Source organism: Ylistrum balloti, unplaced genomic scaffold, assembly GCF_031769215.1.
Source record: "Ylistrum balloti isolate Yb309-2 unplaced genomic scaffold, AGI_CSIRO_Ybal_v1 Utg370242, whole genome shotgun sequence".
Classification (NCBI taxonomy): Eukaryota; Metazoa; Mollusca; class Bivalvia; order Pectinida; family Pectinidae; genus Ylistrum; species Ylistrum balloti.
The window spans coordinates 1,014,164-1,031,761 of NW_026782196.1; the positions used below are offsets into that span (position 1 = coordinate 1,014,164).

General features: G+C 34.3%; 1 protein-coding gene across 1 annotated transcript; it reads right to left on the bottom strand.

The window, feature by feature from the left end:
- Window positions 1-1,077: 1,077 nt before the first annotated feature.
- Window positions 1,078-16,282, bottom strand: LOC132552291 (uncharacterized). The gene is made up of 6 exons (XM_060216453.1): window positions 16,237-16,282; window positions 13,867-13,984; window positions 9,387-9,476; window positions 7,971-8,132; window positions 1,994-2,083; window positions 1,078-1,261 (listed from the first exon to the last, which is right to left on the bottom strand). The coding sequence occupies exons 1-6, from the start codon at window positions 16,280-16,282 to the stop codon at window positions 1,078-1,080; spliced, it is 690 nt and encodes a 229-aa protein (XP_060072436.1).
- Between the last annotated feature and the right edge of the window lie 1,316 nt (window positions 16,283-17,598).

Sequence of the window (17,598 nt, forward strand, 5' to 3'; positions counted from 1 at the left end):
AGCCACCAGTAGATTCTGCATTTATTTGTTAGAAACGGCCATACACATTGTACATTCAAAGAGTTAATGAACGGGTCATCGCAATGTCTTAACGCATCAAAAACAATTACAGGTATCCACAATACTGTAGGACACACGTCGATGACAACTAATATATAACTACAGACGCCAGTGGAGAATATTACCTATGTGCATATCCTGATTTCCATTAAGACATGATCTTATTTAGGATAAGAAAGGGGTTGCCTTATATACGGATAGAATTTTAACACCAAGTTAAAAAGTATACACAGTAAAGACACAGTAAATCTGATTTGTACAATTCTATGAAAAATATAAGATTCCTCTAGAAGTATTTCGGGACAAGATAGTGAGTAGAAAGAATATTGAGGAGTGCGATTACAACAAGTACCCTGCAGCTCTTTCTTTTGTACCCATTTAAAATTGTTACTTAGCAATCCTTTCATTTTTTTACGCATAACCAACCATTCATTAAACATTTTCGGCTAGACAGATTGGATTAGGGAGGTAATTCGGAGCTTCTAATGACCCAACAGGCAAATACCATAGTGAACTAGAGGTTCACATTCTGTACAACGGTATAATGACACGACAAATGAACAATATAGACATTATCAAACGACGGCTGTAAAAAGAGTAACATTAATGTCTCTGAAGGTGTTATTCTTTAAAACAATATGACAAACGTTGACCCTCTCACGACATCGATCCATACCTAACCACTGCCACGCACTTAACGACATCGTCTAGAACGTGATCATATTTATTACGTTTATACAGTCTCTTAATAATCGCAACTTTTCCACAGTATATATTTTCGAATCCTGTTTTTGTTAATTCATTGGCATGGACGCTAAATACTTCTGTTGTTTCACTTCACTATCAATTTGACGATTTCCATTGGGCGATTCCTTATTGACAAATGTCAGTTGTCACAGATGTAAGCATTGCATTGGAAGTTTTAATATCATGTTCATTTCGAATGTATATGGCACAATACAATGAATGGAAAAACTGATGTTGAGAAATTAAAAGAATTAATTCACAGAAGTTTCATCACATTAAAGGTTTTCCAAATAGTTTTTCCGTAGCGATTTTTCTCCTAAACAGCTGGATAGGAGACCTTTTCCTCCTCCTGCCTGGGCTGTGTGGACCCAGAAGATAGTAGTATTGGTCAGCAATGGACGAGGCCCACTCTGTTCTACAGGTGCCGCCGACTTCGACCGCGCATGTCCTCTTCCTACAACAAAAACGCAAAATAAGTCAATGTTTAGATACAAAGAATATAGGCATGTAAAAAAGATTTCATATTTGATATACCTTTCTTCACTCCACGACACTCCAAACAGGAAGAACATTTCTAATATGTTAATGTGTTCCATCCTCCTTTTCAGAATTCAAAATAAGACAGAAACGTCTTAACTGAAACTCGTACTGGGACATTGATGTATTTATTCTACTCCATTTCTGAGGCTCTCATCTGAGAACGTGACATTTCGTTTGAGATAGGTTGAGATTAAGATGGCAGATGTCATCGATAAAGCAGAAGACGGTCTATCTTCCAGAACACACGATCTCATTCTCCTTGATTTTTTCCGGAGACTCAGTCTCATTTTTTTTTTTTTTTTACTTATTTTGTCCTAGTTTTAGTGAATTTGAGTTTGGATTTTTAGATGTGTCGGTATTTTTATGTTGTTTTGAATTGAAAATAATATAACCGTTCAAACACAATTTAAAACGTGTGCTACAATATACTTAGAATAGAGTGTAACTTTAAAATGTGAAGAAAAAAAAACCTTACAAATTAAACGGTAGATATCATATTCAGTGCTTGAAGAAACTAATATCACCAGCAGAATGTCACTCAACTTCATTGATTGTTTAAATAAACATAGACAGGAGTGATTTATGTGAAGTACCAATGTGTAAATGAGATGCTCCCAAATAGCTTCAGAATTATTTATGTACTCACCGCTGTTGAACTATATCTTGGTCGGCGTCATTCAGTAGAGCCTTCAATTTGGCAAGGTTTATACGCTTGTGCAACAATTCCTTCAACTCGCTGAAAAAATAAAGCATTGATTTAATTCAGAGATGACTCGCGTCAATTGAACAGTAAGCAAGCGAATCGATTGCATTCTACCAAATGAATATATCAGAAACATGATTTTTACGGTTAAAGGGATTTGTTTGATATGTATTGGGTTACAGGATATGAACCTTTACATTTGTGACATTTCTGTATTTCGATAGTCTTATACAAACACAAGTATATTTGTTTAATGTATGGTGTTGCAGTGTGTAAACGTAATGACCAAGGTTGGTCCGACGGCAGTTCGGGTCACTGCCGGGAACAGTCAGGATGCACGCGACATGATGAGTAACATCCAATATTAGTGTCATGTAGTGCGCTACAAGATTAGGGATTGCCTGTTATTCATCCCAAACTCAAAAGTTACCAAACTCGAACAAATATGATAAAACGAGATAAAATATTTACCAGCAAGATGTCTTTGAGGTTATCTTTTTCTAAAGAGTTGTCAATATAATATACTGTTATGATCTCTCCTCTCTTCGAAAGGAACAACTTCATCAACAAACCAGTTTGAAATTGCCGTCGCACTGAAACTATATCGCTCGTTACGGAAGTCTAGATGGGAACAAACATATAACATCCAGCTGATGTCTACTGTCGGCATTTCAATAGATAGTCAATGCTTAATTTACGATGTGTCGATGAACGACATTATTAGAAGCCTCTATATACTCAGAATGAATAACTGGTAAATCGGCTAACAGAGGGAAGATTAAACGTGAATACTCATTGCGTCTCGGCTTCAGCAGGCCTCAGTACGAAATTATTAATATTTGTAAACATGTTTTGACATATAATGACTGTTTACATTTCCTTCATGTTTGTAAATTACATTTTCAAATAGGATCTGTATGATTTAGTATGAAGCTCCGTCTATGAAAATTCTGTTTTATACAGCCTTATGTTATAAATACGACCGCCCGATACCTTTATGGTTACGTAAGAAACATCAATTTCACTTCAATATTCGAAAGGGAAATAATAATATTGTAGAGTATAATCATATATTTACACACAATAAGTGGACGGAGGCAATGCTAAAACTTGTTATAGATGTTGTTATCAACAACACCAGATCAATATCATACATATTACGTTTCTTGAGTGAAAATTAATCATTTCTCCTGTTTGAAAAGTATGAAACGAATGATAGACTACTGAACGTTTTTAAAAACCTTATCTTTTATTGAGTTAACAATGAAACGAGACGGTTATTATTCGTGTACTGATAAAGTACGCTTTGCAGACTCTTAATAAAAAAATCCTCCCCGCTTTCCGATCATCACAACAATTGTATATTATTCAAACATCATTTCCTTCGGTGTCACATAAATTCGTTTAGGTTTGGTATTGAGGTTAACCGTCATTTGACAAACATGACAGGTACATTTTGGTGACTATTCTCGTTCGCTGAGATTACAACGACAGAATAATACATACATATGTTACATCCCACCTCACCATTCTTCTGGCTATCACAAACAAATCAATCTTTCGACTGGAATTCTACAATCTTACCAGCAAACGGCTCTCAACTCAACAGACAAATTAATCAGTTTTTAAAATTGAATTAATGCCCCAAAACATTTTTTTACGATTGGCCATGCTGCGCCGTTATCAGTCGAGCGGGTTCTTGTGTGATTGAAAAAATGTCTGAATTACCAACTGATTATCAGTACTGATATGGTCTTGTATAATAAAAACGATACTTGCCGAGCAAAAACAAGAAAATACCAACATGTCGACATAACCATACACAGATTCAATCAAACTAGGGCAAATATGAACAAAAGAACGATTTACACGGAGAATCCTGACAAAGTACAAGAAAAATAAGACCAGGTGTTCTGGAAGAGTAATCCGTGTAAGTAATATCATGTTCTTAAATAAGGTAAACAACAATGGAACCAACATGCAAACTAACCAGCATCAAACACGCCCAGCTTCATATAGCAGAAAGAAATAATTAAAAAAGAGAAGATGTCATATTAAAATAGATCAATTCCATTTCTACTGTCCCAATGTATTTTTTGACAAAAGCAACCAGAATCATGAACAAAATGCCAAAATAGAAACAAAAGTAAGTTTTACCAGACTAACTGTTCTGCTTCACTGACAATGTTAATAATAACAATTGATAATCGATCGTTGATGTTAACACTATTAAACGAATTTCAGATGGAACTTTATTTATACCAGCTGTAACATTGATTTTCATACATGTTTAGAAAAATCATACTACAAATATTACCTTGCAAATACAAATTGATTACAAAATTTCCATAGCTATCATTTATAATGCATTGAAATGGAAAAAAGCAAGGTCAAGCAAAGAGCATTATGATATCAATCTTATCAATGTTCTGGTGTTACCAGCCAGTTTAGTATCAATAGAGTTATTTTTCTTGTCTTGCCCTTGGTGAAAATTATTATAGAGGTTTTACGGTCGTCATCGTAATCGCATTAAGAATATATCTTCTTTGTGTTTGATTCTCGTTAATTTGTCTGTTTGTTCCGTTGTTGTGTATTTGGTTTCATTTGGAAACGAAACACTACTTACTTGGATTGATCAAGATTTACATGGCGGGTGTCGTCGATGAAGCAAAAGACGTTTACTCTTCCAGAACACATGGTCTAATTCTCGTGTTACTTTTTCAGGATTGTCATGGAATAATAATTTGGTTTATATTTGGAGTGAAAGACCTTTGTCCCTACGAAAGCATATGTTTTACTAGCTTTGTATATTAAAATGATCTTTGAGTTCATGTTTTGTCCTCGATTTATTTATTTATTATTATTATTTTTTTTTTTTTTGCGTTACGATCTTTTGAAATTGCTGATATTTTCTTTATGTTGCTAGCGGCTTGGCTGAATTAAGACATTCGTTGAATATATGTGTTATACCTTCAATGACTTCGCAAAGAGAAGACATAATCAGTGGTTAGTTTTCTCTTCCTGTGGATAAACCATGAGTAGAAAGATATGTAGACTGTGTCTGTTCCATACAATTGCACTTAAAACAGTGGTAATAAAGTATACATTTCAATCACGCATATCATTTACGACCACCTAGTCTCTATGGAGATAATAGTGACAATATCTCCATGGTCTAAAGTGCATGGTGCACATTGAATGATGGAATATTTGTTAGACCTCTCCCGATGATGAGTTCGTATTCCGGACCGGTTGGCTTTTAGTTAACATGATTATCTGGAGTACCGCTATACAGAGGGTGGTAATGCTATGGTAAATGAGACGCTACTACCCAGTTACGAGTATATATCACTTTGCCTGGTATACATTGCATGACCAAGCCCCTAAATTCCGCCATTACATTTACATACTAACGACCGGTTTGTCCGAACTCCTGAGAAAATATCATTCTTGTGTGGATAGTATGTCCCCAATTGGAAAGCTATTTGGCGTGATTACGATCGTGATTATCTGTGTAATTGTGTTATTTTGAGTTATGTCTAGTTGAATATTATGTGTCCAGTGCGACAAAGCTTGTTCCTGCCACTTTGCCAACTTATTCATTGTTCACTATAGAACTAGCATTGCTTATAGGAGGATAGATAAAAGATGTAGCCCGGCTGACGTGGAGAGACACCTAGGAACCCCAAAGAAGAATGTATGAGTCAACAATTGGACGAGTCCCAATAAGAAAAAAAACAATAGCAACATGTCAACATAATCTTAATCAAAATTCAAATGCAATAAAACTAGGCCAAAATATGTCCAAAGAAAAGATTGACATGAAGGCTCATAAAAATGAATAAAGAGAATAAGACCAGGTGTCCCGGATGGGTTATAGTCTTCTGTTTCACCGACGACACCCGCCATGATCAATCCAATATCACGTTCTCAAACTCAAAGGTGTACAACAACAGGACCATCAGGCAAACTAAAGACCATCAAATCAGTCCAGCCTCATATCGCGCAAAGAAATAGAATATTTATTAATAAGATCACTATGACGACCGTGACACTTTTTCATCAAGCTGCGTCTTTTGAAACCCTGTGTTACGTGTTTGTCCGTCAGTTGACGACATCTTCCACGAATATCGTGATAATGGGAACAGACCCTTGAATATCCAATCAACTTTGACATGTTAACAATATGGGTTGAGGATGCTGCACACAACACAATCAAAGACTATGATAATGTCTCTAAATTGGGCTGCCTTACTAGGTTTGGCGTGGTTATATACCTTTAATTCATTTGGAATTTTGAGGACACTGGTTGACGTTTTATAGTGTCATCACAGCGACATGTCATAATCTGAATTAACAAGTCGTTGTATTTGTTCCTAACGCTAAGCATAAAAATTTATGTTCAGCATTTCATCGTTTTGTCAATAGCGAATAAGTTAGCAGCTGTTCTGGAAATACAGATAATGGGGAAATGCTTTTAAAACCATTTACAATTGCTTTTTCTGTCAATAGAAAATACCAATATGTCAATAGAAAATACCAACCATGTGAAGAGACAGCGAAATTCATTATTGCATCGATTCTGTATTTCCTATATTTTTAAGCTCATGCACATTTAATTGGGCAGGCGATTAATGTCCAATAACACGTGTTAGTTACAATGGAACGGCTACATTAGGAGATTACAATGGCTTACAAAATATACATGACAATGGGTTACGTTATTTAATCACTAGAAATATAACAAGATAATGACATGTCATTTCCAAAATGACAGCGTGAATTGTTTAAAACACGTGTTTCCCTTTCACAAGAAAAGATAAAATTTTGATTTCTGAAAACATTCAAGGAACCTTAAATTACGATGGTAATCACATTATGACCTAATCTGTTGTTCGAGACAAAAAAATCCATAATTCAGCTATGGTATTAGAATGGGATACTGATAAATATTCGGATATAAGTAAATAGTACATAATACGTTCTGACAGCTATAAATAAGGTTGGTAGGTTCGAAATCTATGGGTTATACAGCTTGATTTATCATATATGTTAGTCCTATTAATGCCCGAATGGAAAGCTCGAACTCGGAATATGATGGATTAGACTTGCGAACGGTACAGACAGGGCGGCACTGAAATGGACAAGCTGTACTATTTATAGTTTAACAAATCTTTGTCGTCGGTGAATCCGGACCTCCTGGTCAGTGACAACATGTAAATTGCGGGATGACCAACAACAACATTCTGATCGACATCTTATGTTCCAATAAGTAACATGCATTGTGCGTGTGTGTGTGTGTTGTGAAAAAGAAAATCAGACAAGCTATATGTGGTTCGCCCACACCTACAACTGGTATATAATAGTTCTACTTATACAATATCATTCCTGTTCCCGTATCTTCGTGATTTCACTGTATAAATCACAAATTAACATTGTCTGGTTTTCAGTAACTCAGATATACCAGTATAAGGAGTTTTATTTCAGAAATTGACGGCGATATGACGAAAGAATGAGAAGATTTCAATTTAATGTCTCTAATTCTTAAGACTCCCATAGGACTTTTTCCTTAATAAAATATACAATTTAATTTTTTATGGACAGAAAAGGTAGACAATTTTATTTTCAGCCGCAGTAATGCAACATCTGACTGACTATATTTTTCCAACTGAAACTTTTTTCTGGATTTTGAGTTTCCACCAAAAAACCAAGAGGTAACCATCGATTTAACATAAAGTTACCGATAGTTTTGCTGAGAATTCCCCATAAAAATGATGAAGCTGTTATGCCTTTTTCTTTACATTTTTATTACATATGTGTAGGTTGTGTTTAGCACGATATTCTTAACATTAAATGTTTTTTTATAAATCTGTTATTTTTCATAACACATGTTGTTGTCCAAACTCATGCTATTCTTTACCTTGTAACGTCGTCCCTGTTTTCTTTCTGAGGCTGCATGTCATCCATACTACGTTTCCCGGGACTGTATATACTATTGAGCCATTCCCTGGAGCGAATCTTACTATCAAGATCAGCCAGAGCACAGAAATGACTGTTCACGCCTATGTTGCATGTTCTTTTCCTGTAACCAGAAGAATTTAATAACTACTTAGTTAGTGATATAAGCAAAACTGGGGAGTACTTCTAAAGGGTTAAAGGGTCTTTTCCAGGAGATGAAAACGGATCAAAAATTATTAACTGATTACTAAGAGCAAAAATCACCATCTGAATACCATTTAATTGTAAACATGGAGATAAATTGATTGATAAAAAAAACCAACATCAAGTTAGCTTCAAATCTTTAGCTATTGTTTAACCTCACATCATATCATAATCAAGCACATCGAAACTTTTAAAAATAATATGTCAAACTCATGATATGAACTCAAATTCAATAAAACTAGAGCAAAAATATGAATAGAAGACATACAACGGGGATAAGACTGGAATTTCGTGAATTCAGATACTGTAAAATGATGTGGCATAACGATATACAATATAGATAAAGCTGGGATATCGTGAATTCAGATATTGCAAAATGATATGGGATAACGATATACAATAAAGATAAAGCTGGGCATCCTAATTTCATTTATAGGGACGTATGTGAACCATGTCTCATCAAATGCGATACAACTGTCGATACTGATAAATTATGAATGAAACAACTCAGTAGCATCCGCGTTAATATATCATAGGAACATGCCAAATATTTACTTAATGATAAAGAACATTCACTGTATAAGTTGCCTCACAAAGACGGCTGAGATAATTATAAAAGCAATTTAATTTATTGAACATGAACTATCGTTAATTGCAGTTCTGTGTTGTCGTTGACAACTGAAAGTTAAAGATGTATGTAATTGTCGACTTTCTGAAATGTTGATGTTAAAATCTCATTATTAGAAAGGTCGAAGGATAACCATCAATTAAGAGCGACATTTAGGAAAACAATAGAAAATTTAATTAAGTTCAGTATTCTAATTGATAGAAGCAATCGGCAATTTTCTAATTGATGTTATCTCTTTGTCTATTTATCCATAAAGAGTCATTTTTACGCCTTACTCTGCATTAATCCTGCTAATTCATATTATTGAGAATTATAATCGAATGAAATACAGGTATTTAAATAATAATCTATGATTAATCTAATCTCCTTAAATAGCTCAACTGACTTGTATATAAAGATAGAAAGTACATGGGAGTGATGTAGGCAAGATATATCTCAAATCCAATTGCGAATGTTGTTCGTATCCAATAGTTATTCATGCGTTGGCGGTAACGTTTAACAAACAAATTACAGACATTAACGTTGACGTTTTTATACGATACCTACTGTTTTCTGGCTAATTCATCATCAAGGCTGGAGATGGTTCTCGTCATAGCGCTGATGTCATTCCGAGCTTCATCGAGTGATCTTACCAATCTACAATAGTAAAGCACGGGTAAGGATAGGCATTCATAAAATACATGTTTGGTATTCATTCAGAGATATCTTTGTGGCAAATGCATCAGCAGTGAGTTATAATATGTGATAGTAAAACTATAATTGATTTGCAAATTTGCCCATACACACATAATGATTTCTACCTAAAGGTGTCCATTTAATTGTAATAACCCGTCATCCTGTTATCGATTGTAGTTTTGTGAACAATTACTATCTTTTTAAGCTACATACAAATATATCTATTGATGATCATGTTTACAGTGGCGATTCTATAAAGCTACATATTTATCGGTTATCATGTAAACGGTGTGATCTATTTGTGATCATATCAAAAGCTACCTGTCTATCGCTCGTCATGTTAACACTGATGATCATGAATACAGAGGTGATTTGGTAAGGCCAACTTGTGTTTGATCTTTAAGATTGCAGGGTAGACTCTATTGGTGGACATTTAATCTCCGATGTTCCTGAACCCTGCTTGTCACGCTTTAATTCATTCGAATAAAATCACATTCGGTTCACCATATACAAATGTTCTTAGTACTCTCCTTCAGTCATAAGATGTATAAAAAGAACAAAATTTATTGAACCATGGAATAACTGCGCCTTTTCATTTAGACTTTTATTGAACCATTGAGTAAGTGCGCCTTTTTATTCAGAGTTTTATTGAACCATTGAGTAACTGCGCCTTTTTATTCAGAGTTTTATTGAACCATTGAGTAAGTGCGCCTTTTCATTCAGACTTTTATTGAAACATTGAGTAAGTGTGCCTTTTCATTCAGACTTTTTTGAATCATTGAGTAAGTGCGCCTTTTCATTTAGACTTTTTTGAATCATTGAGTAACCATTGAGTAAACTGCGCCTTTTTTTCATTTAGAGTGCGCCTTTTCATTGAATGAAACATTGAGTAAGTGTGCCTTTTCATTTAGACTTTTTTGAATCATTGAGTAAGTGCGCCTTTTCATTTAGACTTTTTTGAATCATTGAGTAAGTGCGCCTTTTCATTTAGACTTTTGTTGAATCATTGAGTAAGTGCGCCTTTTTATTAAGACTTTTATTGAACCATTGAGTAAGTGCGCCTTTTCATTTAGACTTTTATTGAATTATTGAGTAAGTGCGCCTTTTCATTTAGACTTTTATATTATTTTTGAGCATTTTGTATTTTCCTCATTTGCTTCAAAGTTTTAAAATAAAGGCCCTAAGCACTATTGCCGAGTCCTTTAAGGACAAAGCAACTGTATGAGGCAATTAAATTCATTATTCGGCTCTCGTTGGTATCTTTTTCTAAATCCATATTAAAAAGTGCAATTAACATGTGTGTCTTTTGTACAACTTTTCTATAGATGATCATGTACACAGAGGCGATCGTGCAAAGCTGAATTTCAATTTATCGATCAAAATACCTAATTGTGATTATCCAAAAAGCAATTTGTACTCCCTCGTTTTCTAACGAGCAACCAAAAAATGCATTGCTATTAGGATGAAAAAGCTGCAACTAATGTTTTAAATACTTGCTAGACAAGTCAAACAGACTATCGGTATAAACCACGGTCTGCACGGGAGATTATAACATTCTATCTATGTTTTTTTATTTTAAAAATTCAGTTGTTGAAGGCAAAGGCATTAAAATGTAATGCAGGATTTATGACAATAAAATACAACTTTGTAAAATGATATCAGGTGAAAATACATTATATGGTGTAAGGACGGCAAGCACATTGTAATATATATGCTTTTAATACAACAAGTATTAAGTGTACTTCTGTTACATTGTAACCATGTAACTTATCGAATTTAATCACGTGATATGCGATACTGATGTTTTCTGGTCTATACCCAGCGAACTGAGATCACAACTTTTCTTTGCTGTAGTGTTCTGAAATTTTGCTCTGATGAGTTAAAAAAAATCATCAATCTGCATGTTATGAAATCATGTGTGAAGTATAATATGATGTTAAAAAAGAAAGAAAAAGAAAATAAGTGATATTCGAAGTATTGCTGAAAACTTTTGGCAGCTGATGATAGAACTACCAGAACCTTGTATTTCATTACAAATACATATACATTATCTTTATTTTTTGGATTTTTTATCTCAAGTTTATATAGTATATCCTACATCCTATCGAGCAAATAATATTTTAACGCAAAACCAGTTCACAAGAATACACAACAGTACATAGCTCAGAAATGAAGACAATCGTGTTTTAGACGTCTAAAACATACTGATATGGAACCAGAATCAGAAATCAAAAACAAATAATCGATGAGACTAGGGCAAAATATGAACAAAAAAGTACAACGATAAAAAAACCCAGATGTTTCAGAATGATACGCGTCTTCTGCTGTATAGACGACACACGACATGTAAATCATTAAGTAGTGTCACGTTGCTAAATGAGAACAAGGTGAACAAGAATGGAAACAACAGGTATACTAGCATACACTAAACCCCCAACTTCATACCATAGAAAGAAATTAGATATTTCTCGATGCGACCCTTTTGTTCTTATTACCTTACAAGCCAGATTAAACTTTACACTGGCTATTAGGAGGACTATAAACCCAGATTAAACCAAAGACGGGTTCCTCTGCACAGGTGTCATTAAATTTGACAGGGTGTATATCAGTTATGTATCACATTACCAGAATACTGACATTAGTCAGCGAGACAACACCTATCGATAGGAAGAGTCACTAAGACGGAAAACCTGTAACCAATAAGTCAGTTTTATGATTACCACATGGATTTTATGGTATGTTTCTGTAAGTATAATTGAAATTTTATAGTGCCAACGCATTGGAATATGATAACACCGACACAGTAAAATGACGCGGCACATTATACTGACAAAGGGTTTGCTTCTAAGAATATTGTGTTGACAGCGGCAAGTAGCAGGTTTGCATACTCTGGATTACCTAAGAACCTATTACCTTCCTCGCTGACACGGATTATTACAATAAAAAATGATGATGCCAGGGTTAAGGAGGGAAAAGGATTTTCGTATTTAATGGTTTACTAATTCAGCTTGTCAGAAGGGTCCATGAATGATAGATAAACTGAAGGTCGCTTTTTATAGTGACATTGCATTAGAATGTCATAAACTTGACATTATCCCAACATCCAATCTAGCCACATTATATCTAAAAAATATTACAAGCCCTTGTTTGAATCTGAGTTTGGATTGTGATTATGTTTATATGTTCATATCTTCTTGTTTTTGACTACAGAACACATAACCTACATGAAGTGGATGGACGTTTGCTATTCAAAACGAAAAGAAAATATAGCGTTTGGAGTATTTATTGATGGTTTTTCGCCTTCTCGTACAGTAATTCACGTGATAACGGTGTCTACTTAAGATCTAGTCAGATGACCCCATTTATAAAATTGAAACGGTTGCAATGGGAATTTATTTTAGTTTTTTTCTGTTTACCAGAACATGGTGGTCAAATTTCTATGCTGCAAGCAAGCAAATTATTGCGCACATAGCTCAACAACATATGCGTTCGTTTTTTGTCATCCCCAACCTATTGGTATCGGTTGTTTGAAAACCGAAACTTAAGCCCCAATAAAACCTATCGTACACATATCCCAGTTATTTAGGTATTCAGTCATCTGGTCCTTGCGTCACGTCTAAAGTAACATGTTTTTAATACTACCAACTGAAAAAGTAACGACTCAAAATTTTAATATGTGGAATGATGGATGAACATTGATACGTATTAGTATTTCCGGTGGTCTCGATAAAGATATGTCTGGACCAAATTACACGACACCATTTGGACCCGATTTTGATTTACATATGTCACAATGTAGCAGAAACAACGAAAACCAGGTTATATCATCAGGATATCTTTTTTTTCATTTTTAAGCAAGATGAATTAAGATCTGGCATTGCTCACCCGATTTTATTTGGTTAATTGTTTCATTCCAATTACAGGAAAAAAGATTCTAAAGAAGTATAACTATTTACACATTTTGTCCGAACTCTCTGTCACTTGGGAGTTCAGCAAAACCATTTATACAAATCTCCTTTTCACCTAAGATTGCTTCAAACAAACTTTGGACAAATCCTTTAGTTTCTAGGAGGAGTGACTTCGAAGAATTAGTTATATATCCATTTTGGCCTCCATATTTAAAAATTGGTGACTAAGGTTGATCAAAATGATTTCATCCCAACCAAAAGAGAGACTTTAAAGAATTTGCTAACATTCATACTGGGCAAAGCCATTCGGGCCCCAGAGGGCCATATTCTTCACTGATGCAAAATAGGTTTCCTTCTTCCAAAGGATGCTTCTGACCAAACTTTGCCATTAAGATAGAGCATGGTCCTAAAAAATGCACTAGAATGATAAAATGTTACGTTACCTTGTACTGGCTGTGAGCTTTTTGTGTGGTTCTTCTGTGGACAGAACCAGGGATGGTAACGTGTACATGCATGTCAAGCACACCCACACATAGGTGTTGGTCATTCTTCTCAAGGGAGCTGAAGTAGAAGAAAATAGTTTGTATTAAGATGTATTGAAACAGCTTCACAAAGATACTCTAATATTAATCCTATATAGAACGCATATAAAAGTTTAATCATATCACCATACAAATAAAAATATTCACCGAAGTTATTGTCAATACTATAAAGAAATTTTCAAAATTCATTTACAATATACTATGTGTTAAAGATAAGCAATTACCATTAGTTAAACATTTAAGGCAAATTCATCCTTCCTTATAATGTTTACTCAATCGTAACAGGATATACAGGTACTGTACAAATATCAATTAAGTCATACCTGTAATTCAAACATCATCAGGTAAAGTACATCAAACAAGCAAAGCAGATGATGAAACAGTTACAGAATATTGAAGATAATTTAAACTTACATTTCAAAGAACAATAATGAATTCCTGTATTAAAGGTATTCCGTGTGATTTGAACAGTGTCAGTTTGTTAGACTGAATGGCTAAGCACAGCGAGGCTGTATATATGGAAAGGAACACCACCTTCGCTTCGCAGGTTATATGCTATCAACTTTAAAGTGTTAATTTGCTCGACGAACGAACATCCAATTTCAACAATACAGTATCATACGTATTTTAATAATCCATCCGACATCCTGTCTGATGGGAGTTATCAATTAACTCCTTAGTATGTGATAATATTTGATCATATGGGTTTTTTATTTTTATTTATTTTTTTTTCATAAATATAGACATTCATTGCGTTGCGTGCTTTCATCCATTCGATATCAATCAATAACTGAAGTTAATGTCTAAAAAGGTACGGTTCACGTGCTGCAGGGCATCTTATGTCATGAATAATTTTTATGCTACCACTTCACCCATAGCTGAGTTATAAGTATAAATACACAATTATTGATAGTGAAACTCTATTCTTAGAGGCGGTTCAAATGTATCTGATGTTCATGGAAGATCTTTTTTAGATTGGAGAAAACGATTTATAACGAGCCATTGACATCTTTAAAGTCGATATTAGATTTTAAAAGGAGGTCATACACATATTGTTAGATTGTTTTACAAACTATTAAACATGTAGATACATTCTACGTGTTTTCTTATCCATCCCTAACTCATTTTGAATTTGGTTGTATAGTTAAGGTCATATCTCAAGTTTTTTATGACGAAAACAGCCAGTTGAATTTGCATGTTTTCTCTTTGGAATCCAGATTTGGAATGTTTTCAACATCATCGATTACGTCTTACAGAGCATGACTATGGGAATAGATGCTTGAAATCAACAAATTAATTCAGATTTGAATGATAGATAGACATGAATCACAAAGTTATTCATGGAACCGTTTGCAAATAAAGGATTGAAAGAAATATATACATCAAAATGAGTGATAGATATCCTAGCTCCTATCTGTAATTGCATTTCAAAACTATGTTCAATTTACATGTTTTGGAGATTTGATTGTAACTCGTGTCTATTATCTGAGATAACGCGCGCATTGGGAAAGTATTCGACATCATCCCTTTGCTGTTTTCTAGCAACATTCAAATGAACACTGTTGTTCTTTGTAGTATCACAAAACATATCAAATAGATATAGTTCCCTGTAGTATTACATACCAAACATACAAACATATTAAATAGATATAGTTCTCTATAGTATCACATACCAAATATATTAAATAGATAAAGTTCTCTATAGTATCACATACCAAATTTATAGTATCACATACCAAACATATTAAAGTTCTCTGTAGATAAAGTTCTAACAAACATATTAAATAGATAAAGTTCTCTATAGTATCACATACCAAATATATTAAATAGATAAAGTTCTCTATAGTATCACATACCAAACATATTAAATAGATATAGTTCTCTGTAGTGTCACATACCAAACATATTAAATAGATATAGTTCTCTGTAGTATCACATACCAAATTTATTAAATAGATAAAGTTCTCTGTAGTATCACATACCAAACTTATAAGATAGTTATAGTTACTGAATAATTGTAAAGGAAAGACATTTCTAGGAATTTGAATATTCACACATTAGTGAAGCACTTCTGATCATGTGCCCTGCAGGCATTGCCTACGTATGATGTGGCCAATATCACTGCCTAACCCTAGGATCTGCAGCACCACGTGCCCTGTCTTAAATTATATGGAGGTATTGCCTACGTAGGATGTGGCCAATGTCTCTGCCTAACCCAAGGATCTCCAGCATCATGTGTCCTGTCTTAAATCATATGGAGGTTTTGCCTACGTAGGATGTGGGCAATGTCAATGCCTTCAAATAGGATCTCAAGCATCCTTTACGGTCACTTCATTCACTTCAACGGGGTTGTACAAATCACATTTATAGTTCAAAATATTCAATTCTCAGTATTATGAAAAAGACATTTCTCAGATTTACAAATAAGGTATATTCTTAGTTATGTTAATTGTTTCACACAGACGTTTTAGACCTGCTAGAAGATATCTCGTACTGCAATGGTTCATTACGTGCTATATATAGGAGTGGTCATCGGTGTAACACTTCCGAACACGAGCAAGATTAACCTCGATTGTATTAATAACAAGGAGACTATTTATCGATAAGTGGTTTCATCGACTGTAAATTGCAATCTATGATTGGGTACAATCATTGTGTCACCGCGACGGCAAAAATATTAGCAAACATTCTGTAAAATGCCTTTTTATATCCTGTAATTCAATATGCCCAAGCACCCAGCCAAATACAATATGACAACTCGAGAAAAGATTCTAGAGAAATGTACACCGGTACCTTTTGATTTTATTACGTGACGTATGCTTTCGCTTTGGTCTAATTTTAAATAATATCCTCTTCCAAACTGTTGCATTGCATGGTCTTCATGCCCTCTTCATACTGGCAGTGCCGATATATATATGAGAAACAGACGCAGACATTTTAGTGGTCTGCACTACATGGGAGTGTGTAAATATAAATGTAAACGTCCAATTTAACTTCTTGAAATAAATTTTAATTGAAAATTCTATATTAACCAAACTCAGTGTGATTGGAAGTGTTTGACAGACACTTTATTTGTCTGAACGATGTAAAAGAGCGTGTAAACATTGTGCAAACCTTCAATATAACCCCTTTGAAGTCAATCTAAACTGATAGTTTAACAGTAGCCGAGTCAAATCTAATTGTCTGACATTTCAATCACTGTCCTGCTGCCACCACCATGCGAGACCGAGGATATATCTGTTCTTTAATGACAAGAAAGGAACTCATTCCGTTACAGAAACAAATCGTTATTTATCAGTGTACTTTCGAATCATATTTAAACACATCTGCAACCATTCTGCTTTGATAAAGCCTATATAAAATCGTCATCCTGGAAACCAAAGCTTGCATTGTTAGATCTAATCTATCACAGTGTTTTCCTTCCACTAATTCTATGTTATACTTTACGATGCTAAGTACTGTATCTATTTTCAATAATGATCGAGCCACTTGTTATTGTCACAAAGGAGCTCCACATTGAAGCAAACCTCAATCTAGAATGAAATATATGTTCTGTTAGGAGCTGAGCACCTACCCAACCATTTCATTGATTCTGAAGAGACTGACCTATAATTACCGATACTGTAGATGAAA

Coding starts and splice junctions, on each gene's coding strand:
- LOC132552291 (XM_060216453.1), bottom strand. CDS start 16,282: ATGCTTGAGATCCTATTTGAAGGCATTGACATTGCCCACATCCTAC. Junction 8,133..9,386: donor GATGAATTAGCCAGAAAACA/GTAGGTATCGTA, acceptor TTCTGGTTACAG/GAAAAGAACATGCAACATAG. Junction 1,262..1,993: donor CAAGATATAGTTCAACAGCG/GTGAGTACATAA, acceptor TTTTTGTTGTAG/GAAGAGGACATGCGCGGTCG.